Source organism: Lolium perenne, chromosome 3 (genome assembly GCF_019359855.2).
Source record: "Lolium perenne isolate Kyuss_39 chromosome 3, Kyuss_2.0, whole genome shotgun sequence".
Lineage (NCBI taxonomy): Eukaryota > Viridiplantae > Streptophyta > Magnoliopsida > Poales > Poaceae > Lolium > Lolium perenne.
Window position 1 is genome coordinate 330,194,909 of NC_067246.2, and position 17,333 is coordinate 330,212,241.

The 17,333-nt window shown below is 45.6% G+C and overlaps 1 protein-coding gene across 1 annotated transcript; it reads left to right on the forward strand.

Annotated features, from left to right (window-relative positions):
- The first annotated feature begins 8,547 nt into the window (after positions 1-8,547).
- LOC127345803 (hydroxycinnamoyltransferase 4) lies at positions 8,548-10,118 on the forward strand. Its single transcript, XM_051372328.2, has one exon. The coding sequence runs from the start codon at positions 8,601-8,603 to the stop codon at positions 9,933-9,935; it is 1,335 nt and encodes a 444-aa protein (XP_051228288.1). The 5' UTR covers positions 8,548-8,600; the 3' UTR covers positions 9,936-10,118.
- Positions 10,119-17,333: the final 7,215 nt, after the last annotated feature.

The following is a 17,333-nucleotide window of genomic DNA, read 5'->3' on the forward strand; positions in this document are numbered from 1 at the left end:
CTCGTTGTTTTGAAGCATCTCGTGATGATCGGGTATGATAAACTCAATATGTGCATACAACGGGTGCAAGCCAGTTTTGCACATGCGGAAACTAGGGTTTGACTTGATGAGCCTAGCATGTACAAACATGGCCTCAAAACACGGAAGACCGAAAGGTTAAGCATGAATCATATAGATGATATGATGAACATGTGGATGTTCTCCATTGAAATTACATCATCTCACGTGATGATCGGACTTGGTGTAGTTGATTTGGTTTGTGTAATCACTAAGACAATTCGAGTAATATTGTTTTGAGTGGGAGTTCACCTAGTTAATTTTAAATTAATAGTAAACTCAAATTTCCCTAAACTTAGTCTAAAATTTTGCAAATATGTTGTAGATTATGGCGACCCCTACCATCAATTTTAATTTGTTCCTAGAGAAAGAAAAGCTGAAAAACAATGGAAGCAACTTTGCGGATTTGTTCCGCAACTTGAGAATTGTCCTCACTGCTGGACAACTTCTCTTTGTCATCGAAGCACCGCTGGGTGACCCACCTGCAGGAACATCCATCGATGAGGCTAAAGCTGTTTACCTCACTCGGAACACAATACTCCATAGTTCAGTGTGCCATCCTCTACGGTTTAGAATCGGAGCTTCAGAAACGCTTTGAGAACCACGACCCTCATGATATAATCAGTGAGCTCAAAGTGATACTTGAAACTCGTGCGGCCGTGGAAAGCTATGTTGCTTCTAAAAAGTTCTTTAACTGTAAGATGGAAGAAGGCAACTTCGTTAGTGAGCACGTGCTCAAGATGTCTGGGCATGCGAAGAAACTCCATGACATGGGAATAACGATTCCTAACGCCTTGGGGATTCAATGTGTTCTTTAATCACTGTCACCTAGTTACAAGAACTTCATGATGAACTACAACATGCAGTGCATGAACAAGACGTTACCTGAACTCTTCTCAATCCTGAAAACTGCTGAAGTGGAGATAAAGAAAGAGCACCAAGTGTTGATGGTCAATAAGACCACCAAATTCAAGAAGGAGGGCAAGTCTAAGGAACATAGTAAATTCAAGAAGGGCGGCAAGAAAGCCGACGCGCCTCCTAAGAAACCCAAGACTGGCCCTAAACCTAATACGGTGTGCTATTACTGCAAACAAGATGGACACTGGAAGCGGAACTGCTCAAAGTACCTGGTAGATCTGAAGAGCGGCAACATCAAAAAGAAAGGTATATCTGATATACATCTTATTGATGTCTATATTACTAGTAATCGTAGTAGTTCCTAGGAATTTGATACTGGTTCGGTTGCTCATATTTTTAACTCGAAACAGGAGCTACAGAATAAACGAAGACTAGCGAGGGACGATGTGATGATGCGCGTTGGAAATGGATCCAAGGTCGATGTGATCGCCGTCGGCACGCTCCCTCTACATCTACCATCAGGATTAGTTTTAAATCTAAATAATTGTTATTTGGTGCCTGCGTTGAGCATGAACATTATGTCTAGATCTTGTTTATTGCAAAGCGGTTATTCATTCAAGTCTGAGAATAATGGTTGTTCGATTTATATGAATAATATCTTTTATGGTCATGCACCTGAGATGAATGGTTTATTTCTGTTAAATCTCGATAGTAGTGATACACATATACATAGCATTGATGCTAAACGAAAGAAACTGAATGATAATTCTACATATATGTGGCACTGTCGTGTTGGTCATATTGGAGTGAAATGCATGAAGAAACTCCATTCCGATGGACTGCTTCAATCACTTGATTTTGAATCACTTGATAAATGCGAAGCATGCTAATGGGAAAAATGACTAAGACTCCATTCTCTGGTATTATGGAACGAGCTACAGACTTGTTGGAAATCATACATACTGATGTATGTGGACCAATGAGTGTAGCATCGCGCAGTGGTTATCGTTATGTTCTTACTTTCACAGATGATTTGAGTAGATATGGGTATATCTACTTGATGAAACATAAATCGGAAACTTTCGAGAAGTTTAAGGAATTCCAAAGTGAAGTAGAAAATGAACGTAACAAGAAGATTAAATTTCTACGTTCTGGTCGTGGAGGTGAATATCTGAGTTAGTTTGGCATGCATTTAAAGAAATGCATAATACTTTTACATTTGACACCGCCGGGAACACCATAGCGCAATGGTGTGTCCGAACATCGTAATCGAACTTTATTGGATATGGTTCGATCTATGATGTCGCTTACAGATTTACTGTTATCTTTTTAGAGTTATGTGTTAGAGACAACAGTATTCACTTTAAATAGGGCACCATCTAAATCCGTTGAAACGATACCGTATGAATTGTGGTTTGGAAACAAACCTAAGTTGTTGTTCCTTAAAGTTTGGGGCTGCAAAGCTTATGTAAAGAAGTTACAACCTGACAAGCTCGAACCCAAAGCGGAGAAATACGTCTTCATAGGATACCCTAAAGAAAAAATTGGGTATACTTTCTATCACAGATCCGAAGGTAAAATCTTTGTTGCCAAGAACGGATCCTTTCTTGAAAAGGAGTTTCTCTCGAAAGAAGTGACTGGAAGAAAAGTAGAAATCGACGAGGTTACTGAACCTTCTCTTGAAAATCAGAGTAGCGCAACACCGGAAGATGTTCTTGTGCCGCCTACACCAATTAGTGAGGAAGCTAATGATAATGATCATGAAACTTCGAACGAAGTTACTACTGAACCTCGTAGGTCGACGAGGGTTCACACCACTCCAGATTGGTATGATCCTTGTCTAAATGTCATGATTGTGGACAACAATGATGATGACCCTGCGACGTATGAGGAAGCAATGATGAGCCCAGGTTCCAACAAATGGCAAGATGCCATGAAATCCGAAATGGGATCCATGTATGATAATCAAGTATGGACTTTGGTAGACTTACCTGATAGCCGCAAGGCTGTCGAGAATAAATGGATCTTCAAAAGAAAAATAGATGTTGATGGTAATATTACTGTCTATAAAGCTCAACTTGTCGCGAAAGGGTTCCGACAAATTCAAAGAGTTGACTACGATGGTACTTTCTCACCTGTAGCGAAGCTAAAGTCTGTGAAGATATTGTTAGCAATAGCTGCATTTTTCGATTATGAAATTTGGCAGATGGATGTCAAAACGGAGTTCCTTAATGGTGACATTGAGGAAGAGTTGTATATGGTACAACCCAAAGGTTTTGTCGATCATAAAAATGCTGACAAGGTATGCAAACTTCAGCGTTCAATCTACGGACTGAAGCAAGCATCCCGGAGTTGGAACCGACGCTTTGATAAGGTGATCAAAGACTTTGGATTTATACAAACCCATGGAGAGGCTTGTATTTACTAGAAAGTGAGTGTGAGCTCTATATCATTTATGATATTATATGTAGATGACATATTATTGATTGGAAATGATGTAGAACTTCTGAGTAGTGTAAAAGGTTATTTGAATAAGTGTTTTTCAATGAAGGACCTTGGAGAAGCAGCGTATATTTTAGGCATCAAGATTTATAGAGATAGATCAAGACGCCTAATAGGGATTTCACGGAGTACATACCTGGATAAGATTCTAAAGAAGTTTAGAATGGATGAAAGCAAGAAAGGGTTCTTGCCCATGTTACCAGGTAAGACCTTGAGTAAAACTCAAAGTCCAGCTACGGTAGAAGAGAGAGAAAGGATGAACAAGATCCCCTATGCCTCGGCCATAGGCTCTATCATGTATGTCATGTTGTGTACAAGACCGGATATCGCACATGTTGTTAGTTTGACCAGCAGATATCAAAGTGATCCAGGAATGAAATACTGTACAACGGTCAAGAATATCCTGAAGTACTTGAAAAGAACTAAGGATATATTTCTTTGTTATGGAGGTGACCAAGAGCTTGCTGTAACCAGTTACACCGATGCTAGTTGAAACAGTGATCCGGATGACTCTTAAGTCTCAATCCGGATACTTATTTATTTTGAATGGTGCATCAGTAAGCTGGAGGAGTGCTAAGCAAAGTGTTGTGGCGAAATCTTCAACCGGATCGGAGTACATAGCTGCTTCGGAGGCTTCATCAGAGGCGATATGGATGAAGTGTTTTATTACCGAGCTTGGTGTGGTTCCTAGTGTGTTGGACCTGATGACCATCTATTGTGACAACATGGGTGCCATAGCCAATGCACAGGAGCCAAGGTCACACAAGAAGCTGAAGCATATAAAGCTACATTTTCATTCTATTCGCGAGTACATCGAAGATGGTGACTTAAAGATTTGCAAAGTACACACTGATCTGAATGTGGCAGAATCGTTGACTAAAGCTCTCCCTAGAGTGAAACATGACCTACACCAGAATGCCATGGGTGTTAGGTATATTACTATGTAATCTAGATTATTGACTCTAGTGCAAGTGGGAGACTGTTGGAGATATGCCCAAGAGGCAATAATAAAGTGGTTATTATTATATCTTTGTGTTTATGATAATAGTTTGCATCTCATGCTATAATTGTATTGACCAGAAACATTAATACATGTGTGTTATGTAAACATAAAAGAGTCCCTAGTAAGCCTCTTGTTAAACTAGCTTGTTGATTAATATATGATCATAGTTTCATGATCATGAACATTGGATGTTATTAATAACAAGGTCATATCATTAGGTGAATGATGTGATGGACATACACCCGTAGTAAGCGTAGCATATGATCAATTCATGTAGTTCTTTATGCTTCAAGCTATATTTTGCATAGTAACTTAATCCTTTGACCATGAGATCTTGTTAATCACCTACACCGGATGGATGCTTTGATGACACCAAACACTACTGCGTAAATTGGTTGTTATAAAGGTGGCATTAACTATTCGGAAAGTATAGGTTTGAGGCACTTGTATCAATAGTGGGATTTGTCCATCCTACTGACAGATAGATATACTCTGGGCCCTCTCGGTGGAATGATATTTGATTAGCTTGCAAGCATGTGACTGGTTCACAAGGGATATCATATCACGGTACGAGTAAATAGTACTTATCAGTAATGAGGTTGAACTAGGTATGGAGATACCGACGATCAAACTTCGGATAAGTAAAATATCGCGAGACAAAGGGAATTGTTATTTTATGTGAATGGTTATTTCAATCACAAAGTCATCGTTGAATATGTGGGAGCTATTATGGATCTCCAGGTCCCTCTATTACTTATTGATCGGAGAGGAGTCTCGATCATGTCCGCATAGTTCTCGAACCGTAGGGTGACACACTTAAGGTTTGATGTCGTTTTAAGTAGATATGGAATATGGAATGGAGATCGAATATTGTTCGGAGTCTCGGATGGGATCCAGGACATCACGAGGAGTTCCGGAATGGTCCAGAGAATAAGGTTCATATATAGGAAGTCACTTCCAAGTTTGGAAATGATCCGGTGGGTTTATGGAAGGAGCTAGAATGTTCTAGAACCTTCCGGAATAAATCACCATGGAAGGTGGAGTCCCGGCTGGACTGCACCAACCCTAGCCGGCCACCCTAAGGGGAAGGTGGAGTGCATGGTGGACTCCACCACCATGGCCGGCCATGAGGGAAGGAAAGGGAGGAGTCCCACTTCCCCTAGGTTTCACTTTTGGTAAGTTTTTTAGTTGGACTCTTATTCGAATCTTTGGGCTAACCCTTGGGGTTCCACCTATATAATGAGCGAGAGAGGGAGGGGGGCGGCCACCACTTGAGCCGCACCACCCAAGGGCACCCAAGGCGGGCGCCCCAAGAGCCCCCTCTCCCCAAACCCTAGCCGCCCCTCCCCCCGTTTCTCCCGCGGTGCTTAGGCGAAGCCCTGCCGGAGATCTCCACCACCACCGCCACCACGTCGTCGTGCTGTCAGGATTTCGAGGAGGATCTACTACATCCGATGCCCGCTGGAACGGGGAGAAGGATGTCTTCATCAACACCGAACGTATGACCGAGTACGGAGGTGCTGCCCGACTGTGGCACCGTCAAGATCTTCTACGCGCTTTTGCAAGCGGCAAGTGATCGACTACATCAACCACGAGATTTATCTCGTTAAGGCTTAGCGATCTGCGAGGGTATGTTGATCTTCACCTCGTTGCTACCATCTACTAGATTAGATCTTGGCTTGTTATTCGTTCTTGCGGTAGGAATTTTTTTGTTTTCTATGCTACGAAAACCTACAGATGGAAAGGTTCCACATACAATGGTTGAGAAATTGTCCATGTTAGGTAGCCTAGTATTTTTGAAAAATGTGTTGGTACCGATGTGAAACTTTAATTTGGTGGTTGCTTCACAAAACACCCCGATTTTGGCACCTAAAAATGGAAAATTGTTTTTTCGTGCGATGAAAAGGAAGATTTCCTCATGCAACATCGTAAGACATCCCAAGATGCATATGTCTGCATAATATGGGCACATTATCACAAACTATGCAACGATTCGAGCCATAACATTGGTTGTTCGGCTTGAAAGCCATGAAACATCATACATGATAGATCATTTTTAAGAACGTTTTTTTAGATATTTGCAATATTCCAAGTTTGATATTTTTCCAAGATAGATCTTATTTTTCTAATTTTTTTGATATATTATTTATATTTTTCTGAATTATAATAATTTAGTTATGATTTTTTTTTGAAGATTAATGTGGTAAAATGGAAAATAGCTATGCCGACGGAAAAGCCGTCGGCACATGCCTCAAGCTGTTACCTCGCCGTCATGGTGGAGAGGTTGTGCCGACGGCCGAAACTATGCCGACGGTTGCCGTCGGCACAGACCTTCCTGTGCCGATGTCTTTTCTGCACCGACAGCTTGCCTGCTGGCCTAGCCGGAACATGCCCTCTATCGACGGTCCCGATAATTTGCCATCGGCACAGGATATGGCCGTCGGCACCGTGGCGCGTTCCCATAGTGAAGGGTGCGATTTGGTTTCGCGGGAGAAGGAAAGGGGGTGCGATTTGGTTTTGCGAGAGAAGGAAAGGGGAGATGCCGATCGAGGGGATCCCAGCATAAAAAGGAGGCATGGGAGAGTGATTCGACTACCGCCGGCCAGGCACTATTAAGGAAGTAACGGATAACGGAAGGGAGATGGGCAGAGCTTCCTCACCATGATTCCTATCATTAACCACCTGCTTCTCTGCATATTGCTTCACATCGGAGGGAGAGGCTTCAGGGTGCCGAGGACATGTCCCCTTGCAACTGCGCAGCACACTCCTTGTTCACGATAAATCATCAAAACGGTATGCTGTGATGGCCGTTAAACCCTTTCAGGGTCCAGGTAATATGGTGTGGCCTAACACAATTTTGGGAGTAGCAGCCCTAGAATGAAAACATGTCGGTAGAACGAAAACAGAACTTTTTAACAGGATCGATCAGTAACAAAGCATAACGTTTCGCTAAGGATGCTTCTCCAGGAGCAGTAAGAGCGCTTCAAATCGTTATATCGTCCAATTGGACGGTCCAGAAAGTTAAATCATTGTCGAGAGGCCTTAGTAGTTGTTACTTCATGTACGAGTTGTGTTGTGATTGGTTGTTTTTGATAGATCCATTTGGCGCGTTCAAAAATAACAATTTATTATACTCTTGCAAATTTTCATGAGCTGCAAATGATTATCCAGCTGCATATGGGACAATGATTTTAAGTGTGGACTAGAAGAGCTAGCAACTTGCTGGGAGCGGCGTTTGTTCCTGCGCATAGATCGAACCTTCATTTGCTTTGTGATTATGAATTGCGAGAATCTTTGCATGTAGTTTACCTCACATTAGTACTCTCTCCTTTATTTTTTAATACATTGATTTAATTTCTAGTACTCCCTCCGATTCATATTACTTGTCATTAATATAGATGTATCTAGAACTAAAATGTATCTAGATACATCTATACTAGTGTCAACTAATATGGATCGGAGGGAGTATTAAATTTTAAATAGCCATATTTGTTGGAGTATACATCAGATTAATATTCCGGTTGAATATGTGTATTTATTTCCATTATAAATTTTAAACATGCCTAAAAGGAGTTCATTTCAATAAAATTTAAAATTTCAATTCTGAAACACATTTAAACATAATGATACACAATAAAACTTAGTGAAACAAGATACAAAAAATTAAGTCCCGGAATAGACTATAAGATGATTGTAAAAAATATTCTAACTCGTATGAACCGAGTTTGAAACCGAGTGAAATAGCATGTTTTAAAGAATTTTTGTTAACAAGTATCAACATGTTTCATCAACTTTCAAAAATTGGATTTAAGAATTTGTTAAAAATTATTCAATATTAGTCTCATTTCAGAGCTGCCTTCAATAGAAACCTATATATTCAAACAGATGATAAATTGAATTTTTGGTTAAAACCCAATTAGGTTTTAAGTTTTTACTAGATTCAATAATGTAAAGGAAGAGGTAATCTATCTCACATAAACAACTACTAGTAGTAGATAGAGAGGTGAGAGAAGGTGGGGCCATGCCAGGTGTCCGGATAGAGATGCATTTCTGTCAACTTGTTTGTTTTTTCTGTGCCCATCTGAGTCGTCGATAGTAGCTTTGCTTATTTGTTTAGTGATCTCCCGTCTGTGTATGATTATTGATCTCTGGCTCGACCTCAGCTCAGCACAAAGGAAAAATGGGTGTGGGTGAGGAGGTGAAGGTGGTGGAGTCGTTCGTGGTGAGTCCTTCCAGGGAAACGCCGAGGAAAAGCCTGCCGCTTTCCCCACTCGATCTCGTGCTGGCCAACAGAGGCCACACTCCTCTTGTGTTCTTCTACCGCTCCTGCGCCGCCGCCGACTCCGAGGACGACATCTTCTTCGACGTGGCTAGGCTGAAGGCGGCCATGGCCACGGCTCTCGTGTCCTTCTACCCCTTGGCATGCCGTCTCGGCGTGGACGGCGACGGCCGGGCGCAGATCGACTGTGCCGAGCAGGGCTTGCCCTTTTTCGTCGCTCAGTCCGACCTCACGCTGGACAACTTCATCAACTTCAAGCCCTCGCCGGAGCTACGGAGGCTCTTTGTTCCACGACTGGACGACTCGCCGTCCGTCGTGTGCGCTATCCAGGTTACCTTCTTGAGGTGTGGCGGGGCAGCCTTAGGGGTAGCGGTGCACCACGCCGTCGTCGACGGCATCAGCACGTGCCACTTCCTTCGGACGTGGGCCGCCTTCTCCTCCGGGGACGGCGCTGCGGCGGCGGCGCTGGAGCCCCCGTGCCACGACCGCACCCTCCTCCGCGCTCGTTCACCGCCGATTGTCCACCCCGACGCTCTCTCCGTCTTCTGCCCGAAGCTAAGTCCATCTCAGTCTGATACTATGCCGGACGCCGTGGTCAACGAGATTTTCACCATCTCCATGGACCAAGTTGCGGCTCTTAAGCGTTCCTGCAGCTTTGGCCGCGGCGACATCAGCACCTTCTGCGCCATGAGCGCCCTTGTGTGGCGGTGCGTGTGCGCCGCCCGCCGGCTGCAGCCTGACGCCATGACGCGCCTCACCTTCCAGGCTAACGTCCGACGGAGGCTGAGGCCGCCGATCCCGGACAGCTACTTCGGCAACGGGATTATCATGCTTTGCGCCACCGGCAAGGTGCGGGACATTGCCTCGGAGTCGGAGGAGCAGCTGGCCTCCGTCGCTGGCCGGATCGGAGGCGCCATCCGCCGTATGAACGATGAGCTTGTGCGTTCGGCGATCGACTACATGGAGCTGGACATGGCCGCCGGCCTGCTGGCTACGCCTGCGGGGGGGATGTCCGAGACTGAGCTGACGGTGGTCAGCTGGCTAGGCATGCCGTTCTACGACGTGGATTTTGGGTGGGGAAAGCCTCTGGTGATGCATCGCGCCGTGCAGCAGCGGGCCGGGCTCGTCTACCTCATGGACGGCGCCGGCGGCAGCGTGCGCGTCCTTGCCTCCATGGAGCCTGCGACTCTCAACGACTTCCGGCGCCTGCTATATGGCAACACAGCCAAGCTCTAGCGCACCCTGCTATGTTTAATCGTGTTTCAAATAAGCTCGTTTTGTTATCAGGTGGTGGAACATTACCTGGGCCTTGATGTTCGTGGAACAAAAGATTCTCAGATTATAATGCCCGTGTTGCTAGGGGGCAATAACTAAACGTACTTTCTCTGTCTTAACTCTTAAAATAAACAGATTTACTAATTCTCAGTAGAGCTCAGTAGAATTATAAGCGGAGATTCGTGCAAATTTTGTTTATTTCTCATTGCGTTATTTTGCGCGGTCATTAAATAATTATGGGCCAGCTCAATAAAATCGCAGGTATCAAACCAGCGACCTCCAGCATATGTGGCGACTACTCAAGCCATCAGACCAACTACCTTATTTGGTACTGTAGGTGTTTGAGGAAAATTTATCATAATATAGGAAGTCTTGCATTTTTTGTAGGAATTTTTTGCTTTTTTATTTTGTTCATAATATATGAAGTTTTTTGAGACAGATTAATGATTTTTTTTGCTCAACTGAGTAACTTTTTTCATTTGCAAGTGGAGGTGCAACTGATATTTTTTTGGAGTTGCAAGTGGAGTTAGAATTGAGATTTTCTAGTAGAAAATCGATATTTGACTCAGTTGAGTGTAATTGTAAGTTGCAAGTGTGGTTGCAATTGGTTTTTTTTTCCCAGCTGCAGATGTAGTTGCAACTAGGATTTTCTCCAATTGCAAGAGTGGTTACAATTGAGACTTTCTCTAGTTGCAAGAGTGGTTGCAAGTGAGACTTTCTCCAGTTACAAGAGTCTCAAACATTAAAGCAGGCCAACAAAAATTATTCCCAAATTCTAGCACGTTGTTCAATATACTATGTAACAGAGGAAGATCAAACCATGGAATACTGCTCGAATGCAAGAAGAGAATACATGATGGCCAATTTTGAGATCTGCTTTACAAGTTTGACTTGACAATGTCATGTAATAAGCATGTTGGGTTGGGCCGTGCACATAACTCTGAAGCGGAAATTTCTTACTAGTAGGATATTGAAATTATATTCCCGCGTTCGTTCCACCGGAGAACTTTGTTCCGATTTCATTTCTGTTTTCGTCAAAATAAATTTATTTCTGTTTTCGTTATGCAAAATTTCGTTTCATTTTCCATTTCTATTCCATTTTCCTTTTTCACGGATAAGCTGGAAACTTTCTGCTCCACTTTCAGTCATAGTAAAATGCACATGAAGGCTGAAATATGTCCAAAAGTTACAGCAGTACCCAACTCCAAATAGTAGTCTTAAGCAACACAAAAGGAACTTCTAGCTGGCATGTGGTGTCGAAATTCAAGTACCACTCAACATATATCTTGTAGTGGCATATTTGTCTACACAAAAACACATGACGATCCCACGCAACAATCCTTTGAGATCCAACGTCTTAGCTAAATTTCCAATCGCAGTACTTGTCAAGGCATTAACGCAAACAAGCTGTGGGCACCAGACAGCACCAGAACGGAAGCAGATGATAGATGATTTTTCGATAAAGAAAATATATTAATATTAAAAGATACAAATTACACACAGTCTCTGCAACAACGTTCCATCCTAATGGCAGCACGGATGCACACATCCAAAAAAGAGTAAAGAAAACTAAGAAATAAATGTCCCGCTACAGCCTTCTAGACCTAGCAACAGCAATACAACCACCACCATGACAACACATGAAGTAAGACTCTCCAAAAGCGACGCCTCCAAGAAGGAAACAGTACACCAGCGCCGTCGTCGCCCGACCAAAGGTCTTAGGATTTCCCCCTGAAGATAGTCCCCACTCTCAAAACAATGCCTCCAACAAAAACATTGCCAGGCACAACCAGTTAAGGCCAGACTTTGGGTTTTCACCCTGAGAGGTAAGACTCTGAACTTCCCCTGTGCTGTCGCCCCCACATGCATAGCACTGCTGCAAGCCTGGAACGCCAAGCAGATCCCTCAGCATCACGTTGACTCGAACCTCCTTTAGCCAGTCCACCAATCCGGCCTTGATGATATTCCTTCTTCTGACTTCACCATGGACCAAAAAGTCACCTGATGTCAACACAGAATATAGCTTCGCGGCGCTCCCTCCAGAACCAAACGGTCGAAATAAAAACATGGGTGCGCGCGATTGAATACCACCCGATCCAGCAAACTGCAGGTAAAATATGCATTGTTCCATTCGCTAGCGGAGCTTTTCGGAACTCATATCTCCAGCCAGATCAAAGCAAACTGACCTCCGGTAGATCTTCATCTTCGCTTGCGAGAAACCCGAGGACCGCCACCAAAAACAAAGCAAGACCAGTAGCCCCCACGCCGCCAGTCCCTCCCGCCGGATCACCAGGGAAGAAGACGGCGACACAGACCATGTGTACCACCGCTGAACCGTCACCGGGGGCGGAGGCCGCCACCGCTCCACCGAATCCTCCATGGCTACCGACGGAGAGCATCAGGCCCCGGCCAAGTAGCCGTGCCGCCCGGCTTCCTCCACTGGCGCTTCATCGTCTCCCATGGAACGCCACCGTGGAAACCCTCTCCTCCCCCTCGTCGTTCGATGGAAGGGGCGCCGCCACCGCCGCCGTGGCCGAGGCCGGGGCTATGGCCGGGCCGAGGCCGGAGCCGGGGCCGGGGCCGAGACCGGCAGCAGCGACGGCTGAGGTGCGGCGGTCCGGGGGAGGCTGCTCGGAGCGGGGCGGGTAGATCCTCCGCCATCGCCCGGGAGGGGGACGGGAGAGGAGGAGGCGGTAGCTAGGTTAGGTTAGGTTAGGGAACGCAGCGAATTTACAGGCGCCAGTACATACCGGTGTCCCATCCACTGTTCATTTTGCTTTAAGATTGGTGAGCCTTTTAACATTTTGTCTAATATAAAACTAATAATTGAAATATAAGTAAAACTTTTGTGAAACCAAACTGATACATGGTTAACATTGTGAAACATTTTAAACTAGTATTTAAAATATAAGTGAAACTTTTATGAAACCAAACAGATACATGGCTAACATTGTGAAACATTTCGGCACAAAAGTGAAACTACTGACGTCACTACCTTATGTTTCACAAAATATTTTTGTTTCAATTATGTTTCAGTTTTGTTTCATAATTTTGTGAGAGGGTTAAATCTGCACATGGCTGATGTCATTGCTGACATCACTGCTGTAGGTACCGGTAACTGTAAATAGAGGTTTTTGTTAGGTTAGGTTCTTCACTGGGGAAAATCAATCATGCAGTACGAAGAGAATTAAAAAAACATCGATGTCCACTGCTCGCCATAGAGGCTAACGGCTGCAGCTTCGTGACAAACGTGACGCCGGCCCCATGCTCCCCACCAGCAGAAGCCATTGCACTGACGCCATGTGCCTCTGCCTGCCTGTCTCGATCCATCTCCATCCTCAATTTCTCTCTCCCTTTCAATCTCTTTTCAGCCTTCGCAGGACCCGCAGGTCGACTCAAATTGATCACCTAAACAGTTTATTTAGAGCAGCTTCAACCGTTGGGCTCCTCAGACCGAAATCCAGCTATTTAGGGCATTTTTGTTTGGGCTGGCTGTGGCTGACTGTGACTGGTTGTACTGCTGTGCAGGGAAAGCTGCTGTGCAGGAGAGGCTGTTGTTCTGAGTTTTAGCTTTTAGCAATTTAGCTGGCTGTTAATCTGTAAATCTGTAAACTGGGGAATTGTCTGAAATACCCTAACAGTCATGAGATGATGTGTTATTGCTGATTTAGGGTAATATATAACATATTGATCCATGAAATGCATGCATACGTGAACGTAGTTTTAGCCAAAAGGCATATCCGTTACAAATATAGATTTATCCAAAGTACATATCAATATTATTTTCCTAGCTAGCACAAATAGTTCTAAGTGGCTCTAGCATTGAACAATACGTTGGCTATATCATCACGTGTCGAGTTCATAATGCTTGTGTGTTGTCCACCCGGAGCACTATCACCTGGCGTCGTTATTGATTGCCTTTGCACCTTAGGGATGTAATTCTCATCTGAGTCGCCGCGATCAAACTGCTTGTCACGTAAGTAGAGTCTCTAATGAAATTGTGAAGCGCGATACGAGCTAGGATAATTTTCTTCTGCGTAACCAACCCGTAAGAAGGGATACCTTTCAACATGCGCCACTTATTTTTCCCTTTCTATTTGGATAACCAGAATCAACAAGATAATATGTACCTGCACACAGAAAAATAAATATGTGACACATGGATACGACAATGCATATGTAACTCATGTATATAGTAAGATAGAATATTACCATCAGGAGGGGTTGGAAACTGTTGTGGATATTTCACAATGTTGTGGTTCAGTATGCGTGTATCATGTGCCGAACCAGGCCATCCAGCTACTACAAACATGAATGTAAGATCAAAATCACATCGCAAGAAGATTTTGTGATGTGTAACCATATCTTCCGGTGTGGTTAATTTATTCTTCCTTAGGAACTTCAACTGGAATATGTGATCCATCTATGGCGCCGGATGGATGTTTTTTTTTTGGCTTGGGGAGGCCCATTTTCCCAGCGGCGAGCCCAGGATGGATGAATGTTTTTAACAAGATTTGGCAAATTCAGACAAAACTAGGTGAAACTCGTTCAAACATAAACAAAATTTGGTGATATATAACATATATAGGCGAGTTCGTACATATATAGGCTGAATTCGTATATATATTTAAATTCGGCGAGATGCAAACATAAACTAAAACTAACTAGCGGCCTTCTACATGCTGAAATGGCGGTAGAAGGTCGTGCACTCGGCGTCGTATTCGCCGTCGCTCGAGTTGCCGGCGTCCTCAGACGGTGGCGCCTCGTACCAGCGGCTAGAACCCTGGCCTGGGTCACCGGCGCGTGGCGGCCTCGTCCGGTAGAGGTCGTACTCGCTGCTCTCCTCGAGCTTGATCAGCTCGATGGGCCTGGGCGCGGAGTTCGTTGCCGAGGCCGGTGCAGCGGCGCGGATGACGCGTCGCCACGCGGCAGCCAGGTCCAGCAGTCGCTGCCGCTGGTCCGCCTCCTGTCGCTCCCAGTCCCGCCTGGACCACTCCAGCGCAGCGTCGATGAGGGCGTGTTGTCGGCAGGCACCAAGTCCTTCAGCGACCTAGCGATCGCATCCTCCACCGCGGCATCCTCGGCGCGATGGGCTTCCTCCTCGGCGAGCTGGTTCGCGGTGGCCTCCTTCTTCGACGACTTCCTCTTCCGCCCGCGCGATGGAGAGGAGGAGGGCTGGTCGCGGATGACAAGGGCGCCGCTGCTGCGGCCTCTGGTCGGCGGTGGCGACGCTAGCTCCTTCTTGACGAAGCGCGGTGTCACCGGAGACGTCGACTCCTTCTTGATGTAGCGCGTAGGCACCGAGGCATTGGCATTAACTCGCCGCGTGGAAGCTACGCGGCCAGCGAAGACTGACCGGCGGCAGGCTTTTTCAGCGCGCGGAAGACGATGCGATGAGGACCACGATTGGCCTCTCTCGCCGACAAGTTGGGGCCACCAGCCGTGTGGGAAGTTTTCTCGGCGTTTCTCACGCTTTTGTTTCGTCCGGAGTCCCCGAGCGCTCCCCGGGGGGCCGGGGATGGCCTAGGCTCCCCGGACGGATGAAAGGCCTAATCCGGACGAAAACGAGGGTCCGGGGACGCGACTGGACCGTGTTCGTCCATCCGGATGCAAAAAAAGGCGTCCCGGGGGCCTCGTCGGGGAGACGGCTGGGGATGCTCTTATATCTGTTTAGGTCGGTCCGCAGACTGGATGCGTCTCTCGGTCTAGCCGACTCGAACAGAGCTTTCAGTGGTACCACCGCGCTGCCACCTATTTAGTCCGGGATGACCATTTTGACGATGTGATCAACAAAACACGGCAGGAAACTGAAAATTTCATTCAAATTTTGTTATATGTTACATGTTTGAATTAAATCAACTAAAAAACCCTATTGGCCCTCTGCCGGCGGTCGCGATGGCCTAGATTCGCCGCCGTTCTTCGTGGTGGTCGACAGCGTAGAGGCGGCCCGTTGGACCACCGCCTCATGGTTTACTCGGCGTTGAGGGCGAGCCGCACATCTTCGCAGTGGCATTCCTCCGCCAGTGTCTAAGCGTTTAGCTCAAGGATCCTTTGTCGCTCGGCCTTCATGAGGAGCTACCCAGCCTCCTTGGTAGCCAACCGCTCTCGGGAAACCACCATGGAGCGCTAGAGAAGCTATTGGTACACTTGCTCTAGGATGTGGGCGGCATTCCTCTGGTCGTGCGCCACCTGCTGCTCCAGTATCGCCACATGCTGCGGGTCGACGACTAGCTCTTGCTGCTCCTCTTTGGCTTCCCGTTGCACGTCAACATCTTGCAGCGCATTCAGGAGGACAGACTCCGATATGTAGGCTTTGCTGAGGCTTGCGTCGAAGATGTCCAACGGGCTCCAGCTCTGCGCCGGCTGCGGAGGCGGAGACGGAAGGAGAGGCGGAGGCACCGTGTGCCCGTTGCGGCCCAACATGGAGTAGGTGGTGGATTTTTTTGCGAGACATGCTTGCCACATGGCGGAGATGCTTGGTTGGTGATGAGCTTGGTGGTGATGACCCCGGCGAAAGCAGCGCTTAAATAGGCCAAGGCATTGGATGCCGGCGCGAAGCTCGAGCGTCAGCATTGATGGAGGAGACAACGCATGCGATGGTGGCAGTGGATTTGTATCCATGGCTGCAGCCGCCGTCCAGCCTTCTGCTGTTCGGTTGTGTCCATCGATGATGCTGGTCAGCCCTTCAGCCCTCGGGTCATGTCCGTCGCTGCCGCCGGTCATTCGGTCCAATCGTCGGGCCGCTACCACCGATCAGCCTTTCACCCATCGGGTCACTTACATGCGGACCCTTGGTTCCCCAAATTTGGTGAAAAGTAATAAGAAGAAGAAGGCTCCTTCTCAACCAAAAGGTAAAGCATGGGTTCATAGACCCATACCATATCCCCAAGAGATAATGAAAACTTTAGATAATGAAAGATTCGAGAAGTTTATTGAATTGATAAAAGGTTTATACTTGCAAATTCCTCTTGTTGATGCTATTAAAGTTCCTCCATGTTTAAGATATATGAAAGATATTGTTAATAATAAGAGGAAAATGCCTAATGAAGCTATTACTGCCATGCTTCCCGATTATTCTTTTGAGGAAAATTATCAGAAAAGCGTGGAGATCCAGATATTCCTACTATTTCTTGTACTATTAAGAATACCTATGTGAAGTATTATTTATGTGATCTCGGAGTAGGGTAAGTGTCATGCCATTCTCTCTTTATAAGAAACTCAATTTAAATAAGTTAGCTCCCACTGAGGTTTCTCTTCAAATGGCTGATAAATTCACGGCTATTCCAATATGTATACGTGAAGATGTTCCTATTACAATTGCTAATGTGAAAATTCCTACGGACTTATTGATATTAGAAA